Raw genomic sequence first — 23,532 nt, 5'->3', positions numbered from 1 at the left:
ACTGCTAGGCACTGTACCGACAGCCCGAGTCCTCTCCCAAAGCCCTTAGATTTGAGAGACAGGTTTGCTGAAGACTGACGGGAGAGGAGTGTGATTAAAAATCATGGTGATTAGAGATGAATTATAAACACGTTAATTCTCTTTTTATTGTTTCAATGGGCACGCATCCCCGTCAATAGGACGGACGCGGAGGCAGGCAGGGGATGGCACTCTGCTAAGGGTGGGGGAAGGGTGGTTTCCTGCCCGGGGAAGGGCCAGGCAGAGGAGCTCTGCCCGCGATGAGGCCGGGGTGCCGCCTGCTGACGCCCGCCCTCAGTGATGGGTAGGAGCACACCCACCGCGGGGGCGGAAGGGCGCGGACGCAGGCGGAAGGGGAGCTGCGGAGGAGAGAGCCGCAGGGGGCGTCTGCAGCGCCCGCTCCGCTGGGAGCCAGACGGCGTCCCCCGGGGCAAAGGGCGAGCACCTGCCCGTCCGGGAAGTGCCCCCGTGCCCCGCCGCCGCCGGCCTTGCGCAGCACGGCGCTGCCTGCTTCTTCCCCGGTGCCGGCCTGGGAGCCGTCCCGCCACCTAGATCACTTGCCGTTTGCATTTCTCCGCTGCTCGGGAGGAGGCAAAAGCCTATGCCCGAGGCCGGGCCGGGGGGGAGACGAGGGCCGGCAGCGGGGCCGGGGACATCGAGCCCGCCACCTCACGGGCTGTCCGCAGGGCTCTATGCATCCGCCTCTTCCTTCCTCCGCGCTGCCTCCTCCCGGGGAGCTGGCGGGGGCCGTACGTGCCGGGCTGGGAGCGAGGGGAGGGTCTGCGGCTCGGCGTCGCTGCAGCAGCGCCGGCCCCACCGCGCCGCCAGGGACCGGGTGCGGGCGCCGCCGGCTCCGCGCTGCTGCTGCGCGGCGATCGCCGCTGCTGGCGGGGGGGTGGCAGGGATGTGAGAGGTAGGGTCGGCTCCCCGCCCCCTTTATTATTTTTTTTCCTTCCAAAAAAAAGACCAAACCAGCCAACCAACCCCCCAAAAAAACTAGAGGGCGTGGGGGATGGGGAGATCCCGTGTCGCCGCCGCCACCCTCCGCTGGATCTGTTGTGAGGAAATTGCCATTCGCCGGCATCGGTGGCACATCGGGGCGGGCACATCTGGGCATGCAACATCGGCTCCCGCCGCCTTCCTCCTCCGTCCTCCAGCCGGTCGAGCGGATCCCTCCGGGGCGCGGTGAGACACCTGCTCGCCAGCCCCAGGGTCCGTATTTCGGACTGAATACTAAAACTGGCAGCGGGGGGGGGTGTGTGTGTGTAGAAATAAAGGCTGCTTTTTTTTTCCCCTGGGATTTATTTCATGGGGATGTGTTCAAGACAAGAGAGGATTCAGAAGGATATTGACGTTGTGATCCAAAAGTGCAAGGCGGAGAAGGACTGCCTGTTTGCAGGTGAGTTTCTCTCCCGGGCGCCAGGTTGGCGGCGCGGAGGCCTCCCCCGCCTGCCCCAGATCCCGCTCCCGCCGCGGCGCGGCTGCCCGGGCTGTGCCCCTGCCCTTCGCTGCCGTTCCCAGGAGCGGGGGCCGCCGCCGAGCCGGCTTGTGTTTGCCCTCAGCCTCCTTCTTCCTCTTCCTCCTCTCTTTCCGAGGGCATTTGAGGGTAGATGAGACCAGGCGCCGGCTGGGAAAGGGCGCGGGGGAGTGGATCCCGAGTCATGGAGCGTGGCAGTGGCCACACGCAAAACCGGGCGGGTGTGTGCGAGTGTGCGTGCCTTCCGCTGCCTGGTGCAGCCGGCAGCTGCTGGGGCGAGCGCCCAGCCGAGCGTAGCCCTGGTTCTTTTTGCTCCGGCGGGTGCTACACGGCTGTTTTCCGCGCGGCCGGGCTCCTGCCATCCTCGGTGCATGCCTTTATCCCCGCACGCCCACCTGGCTTCAGGGCTGGGGGCATGGCAAGCGGTAAATGTCCCCTCTTCCGTGCAAAAAAAACCCCGGGGTTTCGCCGCTTCCTCGGCAGAGACGGTGAGGTGCCGGCAGTGGTTTGCCGTCGCAGGAGCTCGGCTTGTGGCTGCCTGTTGCCGTTTCTGACAATGGAAGTCCCTGTCATTGCCATAGCACCGGGCACTTGTTGCGAGGGGCTGGGGAGCGGGGGGGAGTTGCTGCATTTCCTCTGATTCGTGCTGCCCCCTCCCCCCCCGTATCGGTAGCAGAATGCTGGTCTGCAAAACCGCAGCTATTTCAGCCAAAATAAAGACAAGTTGTAATAACGCAGCTCGTTGTATTTCAGATTTCTGGTACTCAGACTCCACCTTTACCTTCACCTATATCGGAGGCTCCAAAAGGTACTTTTTACAGTAATGACTCCATTTCTTTCCGGCAGTGAGGTGCAAGCGGTTCAATACCATGGCAGGCTTTTTTGTTTTCTTTTGCAAGGAGGATCAATAAATCATCTGCCTTCGTGCAAACGTAAACTGAGGAGGAAGTGTCGAGGGAGGTGATCAGAAAGGTGATCCTAGTTGTTGAAGGCTTGTTCCTCTGAGTGCTGCTCTGTGGCACTTCACTGTTTCTCTTTTTAATTTATGTGTATATGTAGAATTTCTGCCATATGTAAACTTAACAGAAACACAGCAAAGGCATCAACATATGAAATATAAAGTTAATACATCTTTAAAAAATGGAAAAAGGTATGATTTTACTAACAAATAGGCTAAATTTCACATCAGCACCTTATTCTCTTGCATTTGAGAACCACATTTAGTCCCATGACAGATGCGAGACTGTCTGCAGTTGACCAAATTAAACTACTGATACAATTAAGTGAAATGTCAGTATAGCTTCTAAGGATAAAAAAATGTTTTATTGAATGGTAGTTTAAATATTATTCCCAAGTAGTTACAAGCTTTTGGTTATAAACTGGATTGTGCATGTACACTTTTTTTGTTTGTACACATTGTTGTGTTTGTTTTCAAAAGGAAATATATGTAAAAGCTTGAATACACATCCTTTTGTTTCCCTGGCTCTTCGTTACTTTTTACTTAATATGGTATTTATAGTATATGCTAGATCGTCCTCTTATCTTTTAGCTGAATTTTATTAGACTTGGCAAGATGTCTTGGTTGGTTTTGTTGGGTTTTTTAAAATATTTTTTCTCAGACAGTTCATCTGATATCTTTGGTGATTCTTTATCGGGATACATCAGGTTAAAGTGTTGTATTCTTTGCAAGTGAACCTTTCAGTGCAGGCAATACTCCTACAGCCATCGGTTCTCCCCTGTGCATGCTTTGCAGCCTAGCTGCAGGACCAGGCTCCCAGATGGTCCCCAGGATGCGAGACTGCTCAGAAAAACACTTTCCCACCTCACTACCCTGCCTCTTCCTACTAAAGGAAAAGGCAACTTCTATTATTTTCAGTGGAGTAGAATAGTTCAGTTCACCCAGTAGCTGAGAATCAGATGTATTTTCAGGTTGCTTGTAGTATACTCTTTAATTTAGTGTTTTAGTATATGTTTTGTTTTGATATTGTTTTAAAAGACAATTTTGAAAGGCTTGATACAGTAAAAATTATCTAACAGAAATATTATTTATCATGTAATTAAAACAATCGAATTTGAAAGTTACATTGCACTGTTTTCTAAACCAAATATTGCAGCAAGAAACTAGGAAGTGAAACCTGTCTATTGTTTACATTTTCCAAGCAGAATAAAGTAAAAAGCCTAAGGGCATAACTGATGTAAAACAAACTGGTTTATAAATGTTGGAACAAAATGTTGTCACTTCTACAGTGAGAGATGGAAGATGGCCTTACATCCCACAGCCTTGAATTTTAACTGGTGTCAGCATTTGCTTAAGGAAACTGTTGACTGGAAACTAGTCTCAAGATCTTGAAAATTCAATCTGAATTGAGAAATAAAAGTTAGACTTAGAGAAATTGGTGAAACTGGGTTGTTACTTAGAGCATACTCAAATTTCACTTTCCTTTTGACATTTTAAGGACATTTAAAAGGCATCCTTTGAGAGAAGGGTTTCATGTTCTCTGCTTGTTTGTATTTTGATTTAGAAAGATGTTTTGCAGTATTCTTAGTATACAGTGGTGTACTGAGTGGCAAGTTTATGGTAGTAAGCTCTCTTGTGAAGTACATAAAATGAAAACCCTAAGCCTTGACCATTAAGGGCCAAACTTTTCTTTATCACATCGAAGAAGAGTTAGTGGTTTCTTCTTAGAGAAGGTGCTTACTTGAGCAGCAGCTATGCTGTACCATGTGCAGCGTTCAGGCAGGTCTCCAGTACAGGCTCTATGAGGGTTAACAACAGTGACATGTATGTGGTATCAATTTAGGAGAGCACAAGGCTATCTAAGGAACTTTTTCTTGCATTTGGCCATGATTTTTTCCTACTACCGTGGCCGCATCTGTGGACTTCCTGAGTGGTGACCCCGTTTTTTTACTATTGCACTCAGGAATTGTCCCTGAATGACAAAACCTCTATTAGCTTGTGATCATAGACTTGAGTATCAGCTTGTCCTGTTACTTCAGATATTTAGCCTGATGACTTTGTTTTTTGAACCAACAGGAACACAGGCTTTCGAGTAATGGGCAAAGGGGTGGATGTTCACTAGATGGATGTTCAAACCAAGAAACAGATTTAAATGAGTAAGAGTTGAAATGGTGTGCAAGAAAGATTACCGGTACTTTAGCACTCACTAGCCATGCTTGGAACTAAGTCTTTTTCATGCTGTATTTCCTTTAAATGTTCCTTTAGGTCAGTGTGTAGCATGGCTTTGTTTTAGCTATAGTGGTTAGATACAAGAGCAGAGACCTCTAAAAGAAGGCAATGTGTTTTCTGTTTGAGAAGGAGTCATCTTTGTCTTACCCTTGTATAAAAGCAGGTTACAATACTAGCAAGTTAAACATCACTGGGGGTTTTCTTCTGCATGCTGTAGTTGCCCCTAGTGCCCATTAAGTCCATTTATCAGTGGTCTTAATTTATAAACTCAGAGCCAGATTCTTAGCAAATCAGTGTAAGTCCATGGAAGTCAGTATACCAGTATTATTTCAGTTACGATGAGGACCGAAGATTTGTGTTTGTTCTTTAAACTATTAAGTTTATCTGTGTGAGATTTTTCTTCTTGGGGCCAGCTTCTCTGACTATCTGATTTTTTCCTGTTGCTTGGATTGATTGCACAGACCCTTCTTAAGTTAGTACTATTCAAATATTGAGGTGGTACATAACCACACTGCAGATCAATCCAAATTAGACAGGCCTGATCCGGAGCACATTTATCATAGCTGCAGTGGAGTTAACTTGTATTCCCACAGTAAAGTCTTGAACCAAAACCTGAGGGCTTGACTTACCTTTTGTTCAAGTACAGAGGTTCCAGTGAAGCTAACTGAGAACTATTATTTTTTTATCCATTATATAGACCTGTTCCAACATTTGACCTTTAGGTGGTATTAAGCTATTATACTGTGTAAATAATATATGTGTAAATGATCAGCGGATGGGTATAAATGCACTTCAAGGAGATTCTGCATTTGCAGGATTTTTCTTAAAACGTTAGAAGGGAAGAATCTCTTTAAAGTACAAACATATTTGTACTGTGTGAATTATCATAAATAATCCTTTAACTATGTAGTTCAGTTAATCCTTTTGGACTGTATTTCATGTTCAGACTGTACTTTTTTTTTCAAATGCACTGTGTTCACACTTCTAAATTATTAGAGTTGTTTGACACTGCAGAGATGCTTCCTGGTTTGGGAAGGTTGTAATTAGAAATTTATTAGTGAAGCACATCTTTGTGCATAATATGGGCACTAAATATGTGGATCAGTCCATGGCAAACGGTAGGGCTGTGTTTCCACCCCTGGGGCAGTCAGTTCCAGGTGTACTGGATGCCCCTCCAAGTGAAAGCAAACTGTGGCCTGCATTCTGCTGTCAGAGTGATTGAGAAACACGCGTTAGCGATATCAGTTGTGGCATACCACTGGGCTGCCTTTGACTCCAGTTCATATTGAAGTTCTAGCATGTCCGGCACGGCAGCACTCAGTGGCGGTGTGACTTCATTCAGGCCACGATAGTCTACTGTCAGTCTCCACTCGCCATTAGACTTTCACACTGGCCATATGGGGCTGTTAAAGGGTGAACGAGTCTTGCTGATCACTCCTTGACACTCCAGCCGACGAATCAGCTCATGGATGGGAATCAGGGAGTCTCTGTTGGTGCGATATTGCCGCCGGTGCACTGTTGTGGTAGCGATCTGCACCTGTTGTTCTTCAACCCTCAGGCAACCCTACAGCAGAAGGGTCCTCTGAGAGACCAGGCAAGGTGGACAGCTGTTTAATTTCCCCCATCTCCAAGGCAGCTATACCAAAAGCCCACCGGTACCCTTTGGGTCCTTGAAATACCCTCTCCTGAGGTAGTCTATGCCCAGGATGCACGGGGCCTCGGGGCCAGTCACAATGGGGTGCTTCTGCCACTCATTCCCAGTTAGGCTCACTTTGACCTCCAATACAGCCAGCTGCTGGGATCCCCCTGTCACTCCAGAAATACAAATGGGTTCTGTGCCTTTATAGCTTGATGGCATGAGGGTAAACTGTGCACCGGTGTCCACTAGAGCCTTACACTCTTGTGGGTGTGATGTGCCAGGCCATCGAATCCACACAGTCCAATAAAATCAGTTGTCCCTCTCCTCCGTCTGGCTGGAGGCAGGGACCCTCTAGTCTTGGTCATAGTATTCATTACTCACTTGTTGTTAAGAAGTCCCTCTAGTAAATCGGAAGTCAGACCTGCCCTTCTACCCTGTCTGGGAAACTGCTCACTGGATACTGGGGCAGCAATGTTCCTGGAAGAACTCCCTTTTGTGATTGTTTGTCCTTGCAACTCACGTACTCAGGCCTCTAATGGTCGAGGTAGATTTTCCTTCCAACTTCCTGATGTCCAGTCCATGGTCACACAGATGTGTGTACCCCCTATATCCTCTCTCGAGCAAAGGAACGCTTACTCCTCACAGCTGTGATACTGGTCCGTACAGGTGGGGAGCAGAACATATCATCTTTCTTTGAATCACTGAAACTCCCGGGACAGTTTCTGGGTCATCATGTCTGTCAGTTTCTCCACAGCCGAGATGCAGACCCGTAGGGAGGAGGAGAGATTTTCTTTGTGTTGCCAGAGCTGGTCAGCCAATTTATTCACCATTGGTACATCTCCATCTTTCCAGGTCATTACTGCTAATGAGTTGGCATACGACGATTGTGCTCTCGATACAAACTTCCGCCACATGGATCGTGTCCACTGGACTTCATCTAGATCTGTGTTCTCCAGGTCATTATAAATCACCTCCACCACAGCTAATTCCCTCAGGTACTGGATACGTCTCTCCATGGTGGTCCACTTGCCTGGGTGACACATAACATCTTCCTTGAAGGCTACCTTTCCTTCACGCCAGAAAGGAGTCGCCTCCAGAGGCTGAGGGCTTGTGTCTTTTTTGCAATTGCCTTGTCAGTGCCCCCTTCCCTAGACAGGGACCCCAGCTGCTTGGCTTCCTTACCCTTTAATTCCAGGCTACTGGCCCCGTTACCCCAGCATCAGAGCAGCCAGGTGAGAACGTGCTTGCCTGTATGACGACTAAAGTCTTTTCGCATATCTTGCAGCTCACCCAGGGACAGGGATCGGGTGCTTATCTCTGGTTCTGCCTCTTCCTTGTCTGGTTCTCGTTCTTCATAATCCTTTGCTAAACGAGCTGACTTTCATGTCCATTTCTTCTTGTGTATAGGGGCAACTGATATGGGCACAGGTTGGTTCTCTGGTTCATCTGCAGTGTTTATCACCAGGGTTTGAGTAGCTGCAGTGCCTGTTGACAGTGTGTGAGTGGCTGTAGTGCCTGTTGCGGGGGTTGGTCTAGCTGCCGTGCCTGTTGCGGGGGTTGGTCTAGCTGCCGTGCCCATTGCAGGGGTTGGAGTAACTGCAGTGCCCATTGCCAGGGGTTGAGTAACCGCAGTGCCTGTCGCTGGTGTTTGAGTAGTGGCAGTGCGCCCACATCCACACTGAGTACTGGTAGCAGATGGGGTGATATTTTTAAATAGCTTTTTAATCCTGGGCAAGACCTGAAACACATTCAGGAGACCTAGCAATAGGAGCGTTCTGGTTTGATCATCCCAAGGATATTCAGAATTCTCAAGAGCTGTTGTAACTAGCTTGCAGGAGAAGAGGAAGGTGAAGGAAGGTGTCTCCCTCATAGATTGGCTCTCCAAGGAGAAAAGGTAAAAAGAGTAATTATTAATAGTTTCCAAGAGATAGCTCCCGAAGTACAGAAATGACGGCAATGCTGAATACAAATACCAGATTAGTGTCATGACTAGCCATTTTATCATATCATAATAAATGATTTAGTCCCAAATAGGATTCCAATTCAAATTTACAATTTATTAAGCGAATAGAGGCAAGCAAACAGCGCTGGGTGTGCCGGGAGTCTCCGCTCCACCAAGACGCACGCGGTACAGTTCCTGTTCTTGGTTTATATCCTGTCTGTTAATACATATTAATGAATAGGCGTGTCTTCTTCGGCACATGCCCTCTTCTCCATCTAGAGTCTTCTCAAATCTTCCTCAGCGTGATCCTGTTTGCTAATACATATTCATGAATAGGTGTGTCTTCTAATACATATTCATGAATAGGCGTGTCTTCTTCGGCACATGCCCTCTTCTCCTGCTAGAGTCTTCTCGAATCTTCCTTGGCGTGCCCCCAGGATGACCCCAAACCTTATGCATGCACTTTACAAGTTTCTCTTTACACAATACTATGTGGTCAGTGGTCAAACTGGTTTGAGTTGATATACCAGCAAAGTAGTTTAACTTTCTCCTATAAAATACCCCTTTTTATGGTGCAGGAGAAATCCATAAAAGTACAGAAGATTACATTTCATCACATGAATCAGATGAACATATTTCACAGTGCCAATGGTAAACATTTCGTCCAGGGCATTTGTGTCTCAATCATTAATTTAGCCAATTGTTGTTTTATTGTTTGATTCATTCTTTCTACCTTCCCCGAGCTTTGTGGGTGCCACGGAGTGTGGTATTCCCACTGAATACCTAATGATTGACATAATAGTTTTATTATTTTAGAAGTAAAATGTGCGCCCTGGTCAGAATCAATGTACTGGATTATCCCATATCTAGGTGTCAAATGTTCCAATTTTGTTTGTTCTTCTGGGGTAAACTTCTTCTCTCTTTCCTCTCGTCCTTCTTTGCTGGTGTCCTCCTTTGTTTGTATTACATTAATTTTGGTAACTTTAGCCCTCAAGGCTGCTTCCTGGGCCTCTTTATCTGCTAAGTTATTTCCTCCAGTTCGGTAATCTAATCCCTTTTGGTGTCCCCTCACATGTACCACTGCTATCTCCTTTGGTTCTCTTAACGCCTTCAACATTTTTACTATTAATTCTTGATGTATTAAATTCCTCCCTTGAGTATTAATCAAACCTCTTTCTTCCCAAATTTTTCCAAAAGTGTGGACCACCCCATATGCGTATTTAGAATCTGTAAATATAGTCCCGCTTCTTCCTGTTAATAATTCCAGGGCCCTACATAGGGCATACAGCTCACAAGCCTGAGCTGACCATGATGGACTCAGAGGTCCTGATCCCACAAGTTCCAAGTCCTTATTAATTACTGCATAACCCGATTTTCTCTTCCCTTCTACCACTCGGGAGGAGCCATCTATAAACAGCGCTTCTCCATTTTCCAACTCAGCATCTCTTAAATCTGGTCTCACCTTAGTCTGGGTCTCAATTACCTCTAAACAGTTATGTTGTAATTCCTCTGATGGTTCTCCAAACAAAAATTGTGCTGGACTCTGAGCAGAAGTCACCCTCAGTTCTAAGTCAGGGGAGTCTATTAGTATTGCTTCATACTTTAGGATCCGGCTGTCTGTTAACCATTTTTCCGCTTTTTGTTGTAAAACTTTTCTGACATTGTGTGGGGTATACACTTTTAAAGGAGAACTAAAGGTAATCTTCCTAACTTCTTCTATTAATAATGCTGTAGCAACCAAAGCTTGGAGACAAGCAGGCCATCCTCTGCTTACTGGATCAAGTAACTTAGAACAATACCCCACGGGTTTTTTGATTCCTGCCCAGTCTTGAGTAAGAACTCCATATGCTGTCTGGCTTGATGTATTCACAAAGAGATAGAAAGGTGTTTCTAGATCTGGGAGGCTCAATACAGGTGCTTGTGTTAATGCCTTTTTTTACTTCCTCAAATCTCTGATCATCTTCAACAAACCACTTAAGTTGGTTATTAGTTAATTTTTCATATAGGAATTTTACTTTTTCACTATAGTTTTCAAGCCATGGTCTATAATATCCTAATAATCCCAATATTTGCCTAATTTCCATTTTAGTTTGTGGGAGTCTTAAGGATAGAATCCCAGATACCCTATCAGGATCTAACTTCTTCCTTCCCTTACTCAGCCAATGTCCTAAGTATTTTACTTCTTGTTCTACAAACTGTAGCTTTGATCGGGACACCTTTAATCCCTTTTCCCCTAGAAAATTTAACAATTTAATGGTGGCTTTTCGGGTCCCCTCTTCAGTTTCGCTGCTACTAATAAATCATCCACATATTGCAATAATTTTACCTCCGCGTGTATTGTGAAATCTTGTAAGATTTTCTCTAAAGTTTGTCCAAATAGATTTGGTGACTCCGTAAACCCTTGTGGTAACACAGTCCATCTTAATTGTTGTTTTCGTCCTGTTTCGGGGTCCTCCCACTCAAAGGCAAAATAATCTCTGGATCCCTCATCCAGAGGACAGGCCCAAAAAGCATCTTTCAAATCTATTACACTATACCAAGTATGTTTGGGAGATATATGACTCAATAAAGTATAAGGATTTGCCACCACAGGGAATTTAGTGATTGTTCACTGATTTACAGCTCTTAAGTCCTGCACCATCCTGTATGACCCGTCCGGTTTCTTTACGGGAAGGATGGGCGTGTTATGAGGTGACATACATGGTTCTAGGGTTCCTTTTTCCAGAAGTCTGTCAACTACAGGTTTTAATCCTTTTCGACCCTCCATAGGTATAGGGTATTGCTTGATTCTAATTGGGCGGTGCGGATCTATTATCTGAACGCTTATGGGGTCCATTTTTATCTTTCCAGTTTCCCCTTCTTTATACCACACTGAGGGGTTAATAGCTTCTTCATCTTCTTGTGTTAAAGTGTATAATTTAATCTGCAATTTGTCCCCTTGACTCTGAATGCTCAAGTTTAACTTCAAAATCAAATCCCTTCCTAATAAATTGTATTCCGCTTCAGGGAGCAAAAGTAAATCATTAAGAAAAAGCTCTCCTTTTGCTCCTACTACTGACATATAACTCTTCCCTTTTGATTTTTCGGCCCCTATATCCACTAAAAATAAAACTTCCTCTTTATGGGGACCAATTAATAATTTTATCAACGGCTCTGTTGATGTTGAAGTCCCCAGAAGATATAGCCCCTGACACCCATAATCTTCTTTGAACATTTTCTATATCCTGTCCCTGCTTCTTCTGAACATGTCCCCTCTTGTTACACTAGTAACAGACGGGAATTGTAAATCTTTCTCAATCTTTTGCTTTTTGTTTTTCTTCGTCCCTCCTAACATGGACTTTCTGGGCTTCTCTAAGTCTTATGTCCCCCCAGGAATTAGCTACAAATTGTGTTCTAAGGAGTGCGGTCCCAGCCACTGTATTCGGCCTCAGGGAACCTCTTCCCTTATTCCCTGTATGATTATTTAATGGGACTGACACAAACCCGATGCCTCCCTGATTGCCTCCGAGGGGTACTTCTCGTAAGGGATATAGAGAAGCTCCCTCAGATACAGCAGTCCTACTTCTCATACATGCAGCTGGAGGTCGATCTAATTCCGGTGCTGTTGGTGGTGGAGGTAGGGGCAATGGTGGTACAGGTAGAGGTACTACGGCCACTGGAGGAGGAGCCGCCGCCAAAGATGGATTATTAGGATATGGAGGCGGTAGGTTACCCAGTGGTTCCCATTTATCATCTTTTTCCTTTTCACTTTTCTCCTCTTCTTCCTCAAACTTTTTATCTGTTTTTAATGTAAATAGCGAGGCATAATCGCTTTCCTCTTGACTAAAAGGTTCCTTCGAATTAACATATATATTTAAAGCCTGGCAGACCCAGTCTTCAAAAGATCCAAAAACGGGCCAAAAGACATGTGGTCTCAAAGGTTCTTTTGGCCATTCTACCATACAATATCGAACTAATTTTAATTTACTTTTTCCTTTTCTGGGGCCCCTATCGTTCCAATTTTCAATCATTATTCCTAATGGACTCTCCGGAGGTATTTCTAGTAATTCGCTCCCTTTCTTCTGGTCCTGGGTTCTCGATTTCGTCTGACCCATCTAGGAATTTTTGCTGTGGCAATTCCTACAGCCCTTGGCTACCAGTAAGAGTGTCTTGCAGGGGGTTTAGGACCTATCACCCACCCACGAATCCCATAGGAATCGCTTCGGTCCTTCACCGGCCAAGTCCCTCGCGGGAGATTGGAACCGCGGTTAGAAGACCTCCACAATCGCTTCGGAACTAGGTTCCGTCTCAGTCACACTCTTACACACACAGGCAACCGAATCCCACCCAACCGAACGGTATACACCTTAAATACTTACGACCCCGTCGTCTTCGTTCGGATCAGAAAAAAAAGTTAGAACTCATGGGTCGAGATAAAGACAGTTTAATTGTACAGGGAAAAAAAAATAATGATAAAAGAATATACAAAACAAGTGATGCACAGCACTGTTGCTCATCACCTGCTGACCGATGCCCAGTTAGTTCCTAAGCCGTGGCGCCTCCCCGGCGGCCAACTCCCCCAGTTTATATACTGAGCATGACAGTGTATGGTATGGAATATCCCTTTGGCCAGTTTGGGTCAGCTGTCCTGGCTGTGTCCCCTCCCAGCTTCCTGTGCACCCCCTGCATTCTCGCTGGCAGGCCAGAGCATGAGAAGCTGGGCAGTCTTTGACTGCTTAGCAACAACTGAAATCATCCCTATGTTATCAACATTATTCTCATAATAAATCCAAAACACAGCACTATACCAGCTGTCAGGAAGAAAATTAACTCTATCCCAGCTGAAACCAGGACAGCCCTAAAGAGGCATAAACTGATGAGAAATTGCATGAATAAAAATGTAGGCAAAATGCTGACTATTGTAGAACATGAGCAGTTCTTACTGAGGCTTAAAAGTAGTGGGTGATCAAAATTGTACATACAGGTGCGTTTTTACTCCAAGAATTGCTAAAACATTAAAATTACATATAAGATGATTTTACTTAATTTAATTATATGTTGGTAGCAAGAATTCACTGCTCCACTTCAGAAAACAAAATCATAATTAAAGGAATAAAAACTAACATGTTTTTCCTTTGCTATTTTTTTTTTAAATAAAATGAAGTACTAAAATCCTGGACTGTTATAAAATCTTGACTTTCCTGAATGAGAACAGAAGAGGACATTTAAAGACTGAACTATGTAAAAGTGCAATGATTTTGAGGAGATTCACAATGACAATAACAGAAAGGTTTGCCTGTCTTGAGGCAATGAAAGATTTTTTTTTAATAGATTATTATGTCAGTCCTTTAGAGAATATGTAACACTTAGGAGGTATGTAACAATCAAATGACAGCTAGTATGAACCTGGGATAGATCCAGGGAAGACAGAGGTCCTTCATGTAGGAGTTAGAGAGAAATTATCTACTTAGCCTGAAAACACCATTTAGCTGGCACCTTACCTTGGAAACACCCAAATGCCACAGGGTGCCATGGGCTGTGCCTTTGAGGGGCTAGCTCTGCACACCATGCATTCGTTTTGACGGGACTGACGTGCTCAGCCCCCCCAGCCAGACTGCACTGTAGTCCATGCACGTGCCTCTGTGTCTTGGTGTGGGTTTTTTTTAGCACTGCTAAGAACCAGCTCCCTTCCCGAGGGGAGCCAGTCCCTTAGCATTAGCTCCATACAAGACAGCCATGGGACAGCCCTGCAGTGAGTCCCAGGAGCCAGAATGAATGATCAGCAGGTAGGACACTCCCGGAAACAAAAGAAAGAGCCACAGTTCGAAGTCCCTTCCATGAGGCGTCCCCTCACCCAGGGGGATTTCCTGACCAAGCATGTTTGTTTTGGGCCCCTCACTACAAGAAGGACATTGAGGTACTCGAGCGTGTCCAGAGAAGGGCAACGAAGCTGGTGAGGGCTCTGGAGAACAAGTCTTATGAGGAGCGGCTGAGGGAACTGGGGTTGTTTAGTCTGGAGAAGAGGAGGCTGAGGGGAGACCTCATCGCTCTCTACAACTACCTGAAAGGGGGTTGTGGCGACGAGGGCGCTGGTCTCTTCTCCCAAGTGACTAGCAGTAGAACGAGAGGAAATGGCCTCAAGTTGCGCCAGGGGAGGTTTAGACTAGATATTAGGAAAAATTTCTTTACTGAGAGAGTGGTCAAGCATTGGAACAGACTGCCCAGGGAGGTGGTAGAGTGACCATCACTGGAAGTGTTCAAAAAACGTGTAGACATGGCACTTGGGGACATGTTTTAGTAGGCATGGTGGTGTTGGGTTAACGGTTGGACTTGATGATCTTAAAGGTCTTTTCCAACCTTAAAGATTCTGTGATTCTATGTCTCACCTCACTGGCGAGGCCGCCCCACCACTGCGGAGAGTCCCTGTTCAGTAACTGGATTTCAGGGGCTGGCAATAACATGAAAGGGATTTAACTTCACAAAGGCCTTTTCCTGGTCTTTGCTCCAAGGTCTGTTATTAATTGAACTGTCATTAGATGAAATGCTCATGTAATGATTGGAGTGGGGCCTAACACACAAACGGCACTGCTGTCTGCTCCCGCCGCCTGCCTTGGTGGTCCCTCCCTGGCCTCCTGCATCTGTGTGTCTTCATGGATTCATCCACAGAAATACCCCTCTGCCCAGGCCAGCCACCTCCTCAAAATGGGAAATAAAGACGTACCTGAAAGAGGCAGACATCTGGTCACAGCACCCATCGACAGCCCCAGCCAGGCCCCAGGGCCCTCCAGGGAGCCCTGTCAGGAGTGAGAGGAGCTGGACTGCAGACAAACCGTAACGGGACTAACCTCTACCCTGTGAGCAGGACCCAAGACAGGCACACTAAAAACATAGCCCAGGCAGGGACTGACAGACTGGTCTGGGTGGAAACGGGGTCCTGGGCATGGGCAGGGTGTGGAGAGGCTGGAGTGCTGGGCAGGGCCTGCTGGTGCCCTCTGGGCCTGGCACACACACAGGAACCAGGTGGGACATGATGAGCCTCCTGGGGAGGGAAGAGGAGAGCACCGCCTGTACCGCTTCATACTTAGTTTGTCTTCTGCTTTCTGACCTGTGAAGAAATGCTCATTTTCAGATTTGTACTCAGAGGTGCTGGAGTTACTAAGAGTGCCATGAACACCTCAGGGCTGGGCTTGGCACCTTCCCCTGCCACCAGCCAGGGCTTCTGCTTCATCTGCACTTCACTGCACCTCATCTGCACTTCACTGCACTTCATCTGCAGTGTTTTTCACCAGGGTTTGAGTAGCCACAGTGCCCATTGTGTGGTGGTATTTTTAAATAATTGTTTAACTTTAAACAAGACCTGAAACACATTCAGGAGACCTAGCAATAGGAGCATGCTGGTTTGAACATGCCAATGATATTAAAAATTCTCAAGAGCTGTTGTAACTAGCCTGGAGGATAAGGGGAAGGTGAAGGAAGGTTATCAAACTAATATAATGAATGCTTATAACAAATTTGTTCTTATGCACTCTGCTCAGATCTGTCGTTATCTCAATCCATCGTGCCCCACGTTGGGCGGCAAAAAGATTGTTGTGGTTTAACCTGGCAGGTAGCGAAAACAACCTCACAGCCGCTCACTCACTCTCTCCCCCCGCAGCAGGATGGGGGAGATAATGGGAAAAGAAAAAGTGTAGAACTCGTGGGTTGAGATAAAGACAGTTTAATTGGACAGGGAAAAAAAAAATGATAATTATGATAAAAGAATATACAAAACAAGTGATGCACAGTACAGTTACTTCCCACCCACTGACCGATGCCCAGTTAGTTCCTAAGCTGTGGCGCCTCCCCGGCCAACTCCACAGTTTATATACTGAGCATGATGTCGTATGGTAGGGAATATCTCTTTGGCTAGTTTAGGTCAGCTGTCCTGGCTGTGTCCCCTCCCAGCTTTCCGTGCACACCCAGCCTTCTCGCTGGCAGGCCAGAGCATGGGAAGCTGAAAAGTTCTTGACTGCTTAGCAACAACTGAAAATATCAGTATGTTATTAACACTTTTTCATCCCAAATCCAAAACATAGTCTCATTCTAGCTTCTATGAAGAATATTAACTCTATCCCAGCTGAAACCAGGACAACATGGTTTACATAAAAGCAGTGCTTGGTTGTTGTGAGAAAAAGATGTTTCCTTTTTTTAGTGTTTTTCTCACACCCTTTTTTTTCTGAGGCTAAACAAGGACATCGTATCAGTTCTGAAATACATCTTTATTCAAATATGTACTTAACTCATTGGCAGTGAGGGACAGTGACAATAAGGCTGTGCATGAGAGCACATCTAATACAGTAGCATATTATAAAGAAACTAGATAAGACCCCTAAGAAGTAAACTCTCAGATTAATTTTGTCAGAAAAATTCTTCATGTGTTATGCTTTCCCTACATCAGCACAATGGTTATAATAATGGCAGTTCTGCAGATGCAAGGAAAGTTGAATTTTAGTCTGAAGTAATTTATTTTTGCTTAAAATAATGACAAATTGTTAACTTATGCTGTTTTGACTTTGAATATTTGTCTATTTTTTTTTATTCAAGGGGTTATACATAGTGCTTAATATTGTAGTATCAGATATTCTCATGTAAATTGACGAATTAATTCCCACCTCACTGTAGCAGTGAAATATTTCACAGCTGGGGAGCTGTGCCACTGAAAGAGTAACTAAATTGCTTTCTACAGCTAGAATGAAAACCACTGTCTGAAGTCCTAGCACATTATGTCCACCAGGTGTTTGAACCACTTGATGATAAATACATGCAGATAATGTTTTTTTTTTCCTTTAGCGGTATGCCCTATTGCTATGAATTTAATAAAACTCTGCCTACATCAGAGATTCCATTTGGTGAATAATTTTGTAATTCGGGTGTCACTCTGATAACGCTGAAAGTTTTCAGTACAACAAAATGGTGAAGAAAAATGGTTTCAGGCTAATTGACATGTGTTTTTATTGGAAAATCTATGTTCAACTTATATATGCTGTAACAAAAAAGGAGAGAGAATTGAAAAACATTTTTAAATCTGAAACATAAAAATGTGTTCATCTGAAAATATCAAAATGGAACACTTTCCTGAACATTTTGATTTTTTTTCTTTTCAAAATGTTCTAGTTTAAGACCAGCCTTTTTTTAGATTTGGTTAGTTTTAACCTAGCTCCTCTGTATGGTTCATTGCATGGCAATGTGTTTACTGACTATGCAAGGTTTGGGAAGAGAAGATTGGACTGCTCCTTTTAGATACAGTGCTGGCTTACATAAGATGAAAGTGTCCGTGAAAATATGACTTAAAAGAGGAGAAAACAATTTTTATGGAATCCATTGCTCTGAATGGTTTTAGTTTAGCTGGAACTGTTTTTATACAGGGCTTAGGAAGGGCTGGTGCGAGTACAGGTCATCTTCTGTTGCTGATGGTGTTGTCCCAAATATGGGGTCTTTCACCTGATGTGCAGAGAGACAAAAAACACACAGAGCTGAGATATTTGCTTTTATTTCAAATCTGCGCAGAACTGGGTGCTAAGTGGTAGGTCCACAAAGCCAGCACACCTTAGTTAACACAGGGAAAATATTCATACATTTCGAGCAACAGTTATCAGTATTTCAAAAAGTTGGCTCAGTCACCCTTGTTCCTATTGGTTCTCACAAGCCTCGTCTCCACTTAAAGTCACAGCATCCTTTTTTACTGCGCATGCTCAATGAGGAAGGGGCTTCTGTGGGTAGGGGGCTTTCCTTACCCAAGGGTGGTTTTTTACTATGTTAATTAGATGTTAATTAGGATAGTTCACTTAAAATTCAGTAGTAGTGTTCCCCTTGTGATTATCTTGTTCCTTCCCTCAAGGTTGGACCTCGTTAACTACTCGCAAAGACTAAACAATACCCTCAGCTTCCTTCCTTCCATACCTCCGACAATGCCTGCACTTAACTTTGTGTTCAGGTTGTTAAATATGTAATTATATTCCTAAAATCTACCTCTACTACAATAAGATAGGGATGAAAACTGTGTACAAAGTTTGTACTTAGCCCTCTATCTATTGCTATTTCAGAATACCCGGAAGATTGTACATCATCTTTCAATTTTAACCTTCCTATCATATAGGGCTTAATATTTTTGCCAGGACAGCACCATTTCCTGGAAGGGAAATCTGTGATATGAGACAGGAATCTAGTTTAGATATAACATGGAAAGCATTATGATTTTAATTTCCTCATTAAAGGTTCTGTAGATGAAGTAATGTTGAATAAAGCCTTGGGTACTTTTTAAAAACAGGCAATGTTGAGGGTTTGTGGAAAGCAAAATCATCGCCATTCTAGTCACAGTCTCATTGAGCTCACCTTTTTTTGACAGAATCATAGTATCATTAAGGTTGGAAAAGACCTTTAAGATCATCAAGTCCAACTGTCAACCCAACATCACCATGCCCACTAAACCATGTCCTGAAGTGCCACGTCAAGACGTTTTTTAAACACCTCCAGTGATGGTGACTCCACCACCTCCCTGGGCAGCCTGTTCCAATGCTTGACCACTCTCTCAATAAAGAAATTTTTCCTAATATCCAGTCAAAACCTCCCCTGGCACAACTTGAGGCCATTTCCTCTCGTTCTATTGCTAGTTACTTGGGAGAAGAGACCAATACCCACCTCACTACAACCCCCTTTCAGGTAGTTGTAGAGAGTGATAAGGTCTCCCCTCAGCCTCCTCTTCTCCAGACTAAACAACCCCAGTTCCCTCAGCTGCTCCTCATAAGACTTGTTCTCCAGACCCCTCACCACCTTTGTTGCCCTTCTCTGGACATGCACGGAAGTGCAGGACCCTGCACTTGGCCTTATTAAACCTCATACAGTTGACCTCTGCCCATCACTCCAGCCTGTCCAGATCCCTCTGCAGAGCCCTCCTACCCTCCAGCAGATCTACACTCCCACCCAACTTGGTGTCATCTGCAAACTTACTGAGGGAGCACTCGATCCCCTAATCCAGATCATCAATAAAGATATTGAACAAGACCGGCCCCAGAACCGAGCCCTGGGGAACACCGCTTGTGACCGGCCGCCAGCTGGATTTAATGCCGTTCACCACAACTCTCTGGGCTCAGCCATCCAGCCAGTTCTTCACCCAGCGAAGAGTAAACCTGTCTAAGCCACGAGCCGCCAGTTTCTCCAGGAGAATGCTGGGGGAGACGGTGTCAAAGGCTTTACTGAAGTCCAGGTAGACAACATCCACAGCCTTTCCCTCATCCACTAGGCGGGTCACCTGGTCATAAAAGGAGATCAGGTTAGTCAAACAGGACTTAAATTAGTCTGATCACTCAGAGTCAAAATACCTACTTTAATAAACTTCAGCACCTAGAGGGAAAGTAAATTTTAAACTGCTGGGAGACTTCAGTTTAGTTATAATTAAAACTAAGGCAGGCATCAACTGTGAGTAAATCTAAAAAGAAGTCCAATTTATAATTCTGCCTTGATATTAAATAAATCCCACTTAGGAGGACAGCTCTTAAGAATTAATGTCCTCCTTGCTACAGGAGGGTGAAGATTTTTACAGATGTTTTGTTGAACTGGCCTCATCTGAGGAGAAGTAGCTCCTTTTAACAAGGTAAAATTAACTCACAAAGATAAGCCTACTATCCTACTAGCCAGTAGCTAGAAAATCTCACTGAAAGATGAGGGACTAAACAAGGTACATAAATACATCTCCTTCCTCTGACAGCCATCATGCTCACACAAGATTGCATCAAGCCTATTTCTATGGGAGGAAGAGCAGGCAAGAGCCTTGCCTAAAGACTAGGAACAACTGTGGCTTTTATGAGTCAGATCTCCTGGGAGGAAACATTATTAGATGACCTTTAAAGGTCCCTTCCAACCCAAAGATTCTATTATTATCTCCAGGGAACTTTATGTCAGACATTGTGTTCCCTTACTGCAAGGACTAAACATCATCATACGTGCTTTTGGCATTATGTAATCCTGTGGGAGTAAGTCATGGTCTTGCACATGCTCACATAAGGTGACAGGGAGAAAACAGTCTTGGGTAAAGGTTGGAGGGTGAGCGTCTTTCTGTAGTTTACTTCAAGGCAGAGTACATGTGTGAGCCCTGTACAGAAGGCTTTGTCTTCTCCTGACTGTTGTAGAAGACTATGGCGTGTCCTGGCAATTAGGATTGAGCTGAATCCCTTCAATGAAGTTCTTCTGAGGGAGACTTCTGTGGTGCTCGGTGGGAGCCTGTCTAGAGCAAAGAATCAAGGGCAAAAAGGAAGCTCAAAGAAACTTAGCAAGCCCTCCAGACATCTCCTTCCAGCCTCGAGGCATTGATCAGGAATAAAAGGAGCAACAGCATGTCTCCTGTGTAATGAAGTATACTGTTTGCCAAAAGAGAGTGCAAAAAATTATGATATATCATTTGTAAAAAGAAGTATATAATTAAAGAATTAGTTCCTTTCAAGCTGTGTAGCATTCTGCATTTTATCACATATATTACAGGTTGCCATCTTGAAATCTTGTTGCTTTAAATGAATGTTCCATTTTATCTTTATAGATAAGAATTTTTCATATTTTAAGAGCAAAGCTAGAAGGCAGGATAGCTTCGCACTGTTCAACTGCCTTGTTTCTACCCAATAAGGTATTTGTGACAGACAGCATTTGCTCTCAAGTAGAAAAAATAGCTTATGGGTTAGAAATGGTAGTCCAGCTTTTCTGCAAATGATTGATAGAATATTTAATTTTAGGTTTTTCTGTGTTTTTGCTCATTCTTTTTCCTTAATGTTGAAAAATCCATCTTTGATGGGGAGTTCTCACCCCATAATGATCACACATACAGCAAGATATGAAAATAATTAGGATGCTCTTCTGTCGGATTAGGACCTGGGGTTGATAAATGTGTCAAAACCAGGAAGCACTTCACTGTCATAAAAGTACTTGCTGATAGTCAACTGCTTGATCTCAACTACAGCTGTATAAATACAGAGTAATTCCACTGATGTGATGGGGCTCACTTGGGTCCTCAGCGATACTGATGAATTTTTGATTTGGCCCTGACTACTCCTAGTGAATGGCAATCCAGGTGATTTTTTTCACCCAGGGGGAGTTATGAAGACCAGAGTTCTGTTTTCTGCCATCTTTGCAGATGTATTCTCATTTTGAGTACTTTCCTGGATGGTGGGAGAGCTGCAATTTATCCAAGGAAAAAAGCTTGCTTTCATGCATTCTTATCAATTCACTGGTGTTGCAGAGGGCACAGATAGAAGGCCAATTGTCAAAACCATGCTTTTCTTCCTGTGTCTTTTTAGCCTTAGCATCTGAAAACCTGGTTGTCAGAGAGTCCTCTTTTAAGAACGTAATTTGCTAGGCCACTTGAAAACCTCTTTACCTGTCACTCACTCAGAATCAGTATTAAGCCGAGTCACAAAATGGTTTCAGAGTTTTTTGTAGATATAACCATTAGTTGAAATAGAAATGGTGATTTCTTCAAGAGGACTATTCTGTGAAAACACCTAAAAAGATTAAATTAACTTTGTCCACATTAAACCTGTGTGAAATCTGGTCATTTCAATATATATTTGTACAAAACAGTGGGAACACAAAAAACCAAAAGAGTTTTACAGTACTTCAGACCAAAAAATAGAACCTTCAAGTATTAAAAACTTCTGGAAAACATATATTTGGTTAATGCCTTAGTACGGCAGTTATGGACACTATCAACAGCGTTCCCTTATAGATAGGGGATTATATAAATTAAGGTAGTCTACTGGCTTAATATGGTTCTGTGAATATTATATGAAAACTTTCATACATGATTGTAGCTCTAATGGAGTTACAGCTGAAAACTGAGTTTATTAATTCTTTTCTTTTAAGAAGGTGTAATGTTAGAGAATTATATTGCTATAAAGACTTTTAACCATCCTACAGAATAAGGCTTGTTAGACTTGGCATAAAATTTCAGTACTAGGATCTTGTAGGCTTATATGTTGAAAAAGGACTCATGTTTTATCAGTGGATGACACGAAGAGTGAAATTGGATACGTTTAGGTGGCAACAGGAGGAACATAACCTCTGCAAGAATCTCCTTGGGCATACACTAGTTTTGTTAACTCAGGCCAACAGAAGTTTTAAATTAGTTTAGTGTTGGTCTCTAGAGTATGAAGTAAAGAGTCACAATAATCAGCCTACCAAAGATGCAAGCTCTCTTGCCTTTAGCAGACTTATGTGCACATGTGGGATCTACCTGAAGTAACTGTCTTTGATCAGACAGGTTTCAGAGCAGGACAGAAAGCTGCTCCAGATGGAGCAGCATGGTGCCCTGGTGTGCTCTGCTGGCTGCCCACCGCAGGCTGTGGGGCAGAGCCTGGCAGCCTGCTGTCAGAGCATGCGTGTCTGAATGACTGCTCTCCTCCCATGTCAGGAAAAGTGTGACTCATGGCAGGCTGAAAGATAGAATAGCTCCACAGGACCCTTTGGTGGGAGTTGGTCAGGTAAAATAAATAATTAACTACTTTAATGAAATAATATAGGGGAGGAAAACCTTTTGTTGCCAGCAAAAAGGCCATCAGGCAAATGGAAGGAATTCTGTGAGTTCAGTACCTGTGAAATTTGGAAAAAAAGAGTTGAAGATGGATCACAGACCTTTCTCATTGCCTCTGCTTCCCAGAGGCTCTGAGTCCTTCAGATTGAGCATAAAATATTTTCTCCTGGAGAAGAGCTAAGCACAGAGTATTTCTTTTCCATTGCTAATTTTATATAGTAATCTAGTGTGCACAAACCTGCAGCATATGCAGCCACTTCAGGCCATATCCAGTGTGTGCATGCACATTGGTTTTAAACAGGTTGCGGGAGAAGGACACAGTCAGGATTTGCTGCTTGCAGGTGTTCCTGTTTTCCTCGCTTCTTCTTAGTTGTTTATCACAGCTCCTTCTCCTTAAGGTCGAGCCGTGCAGATCAACGCCACAGCTCCTTCTCCTTAAGGTCGAGCCATGCAGGGTGATCCCAACATCTCCCCCTTTTTGTTTATGTATAAACAAAACCTGATGGATCATTTGCAACCCAAGGACTGTGAGGAAAATGGACCATCTGTACATTCTTGTACCGTCCTGTGCCGCGAACTCAGCCCAGCAGTCGGTAGGTGCCAGCTTTACGTGGGCATCCCCACGGAGGCAACGGTGGCCTTGCCGTACACCGATCCCCCTGCTCTTCGGGAAATCCCGGTATTTATACATTTGCCAAGGAACGAGTTTCGACATACGTGGCCAGCGAGTGTCGGAACA

At 44.5% G+C, this 23,532-nt stretch overlaps 1 protein-coding gene across 2 annotated transcripts in view; it reads left to right on the top strand.

The window, feature by feature from the left end:
• Nucleotides 1-1,320: 1,320 nt before the first annotated feature.
• Nucleotides 1,321-23,532, top strand: part of LOC309415234 (protein mono-ADP-ribosyltransferase PARP8-like) — a gene marked incomplete at both ends in the record, with an annotated part of 160,073 nt that continues 137,861 nt past the window's right edge. The window contains 2 exons of one of the 2 annotated variants that reach the window (XM_082012690.1): nt 1,321-1,417; nt 2,249-2,303. In XM_082012690.1, coding sequence (XP_081868816.1) covers nt 1,327-1,417; nt 2,249-2,303 — 146 coding nt within the window. The remainder of the gene's footprint in view (nt 1,418-2,248; nt 2,304-23,532) is intronic. The other variant, XM_082012689.1, reaches the window with a different exon arrangement.

The sequence above is a fragment of the Phaethon aethereus genome, assembly GCF_964289735.1.
Source record: "Phaethon aethereus genome assembly, chromosome: W".
Lineage (NCBI taxonomy): Eukaryota > Metazoa > Chordata > Aves > Phaethontiformes > Phaethontidae > Phaethon > Phaethon aethereus.
This window is presented reverse-complemented; position numbering and strand designations above follow the sequence as displayed.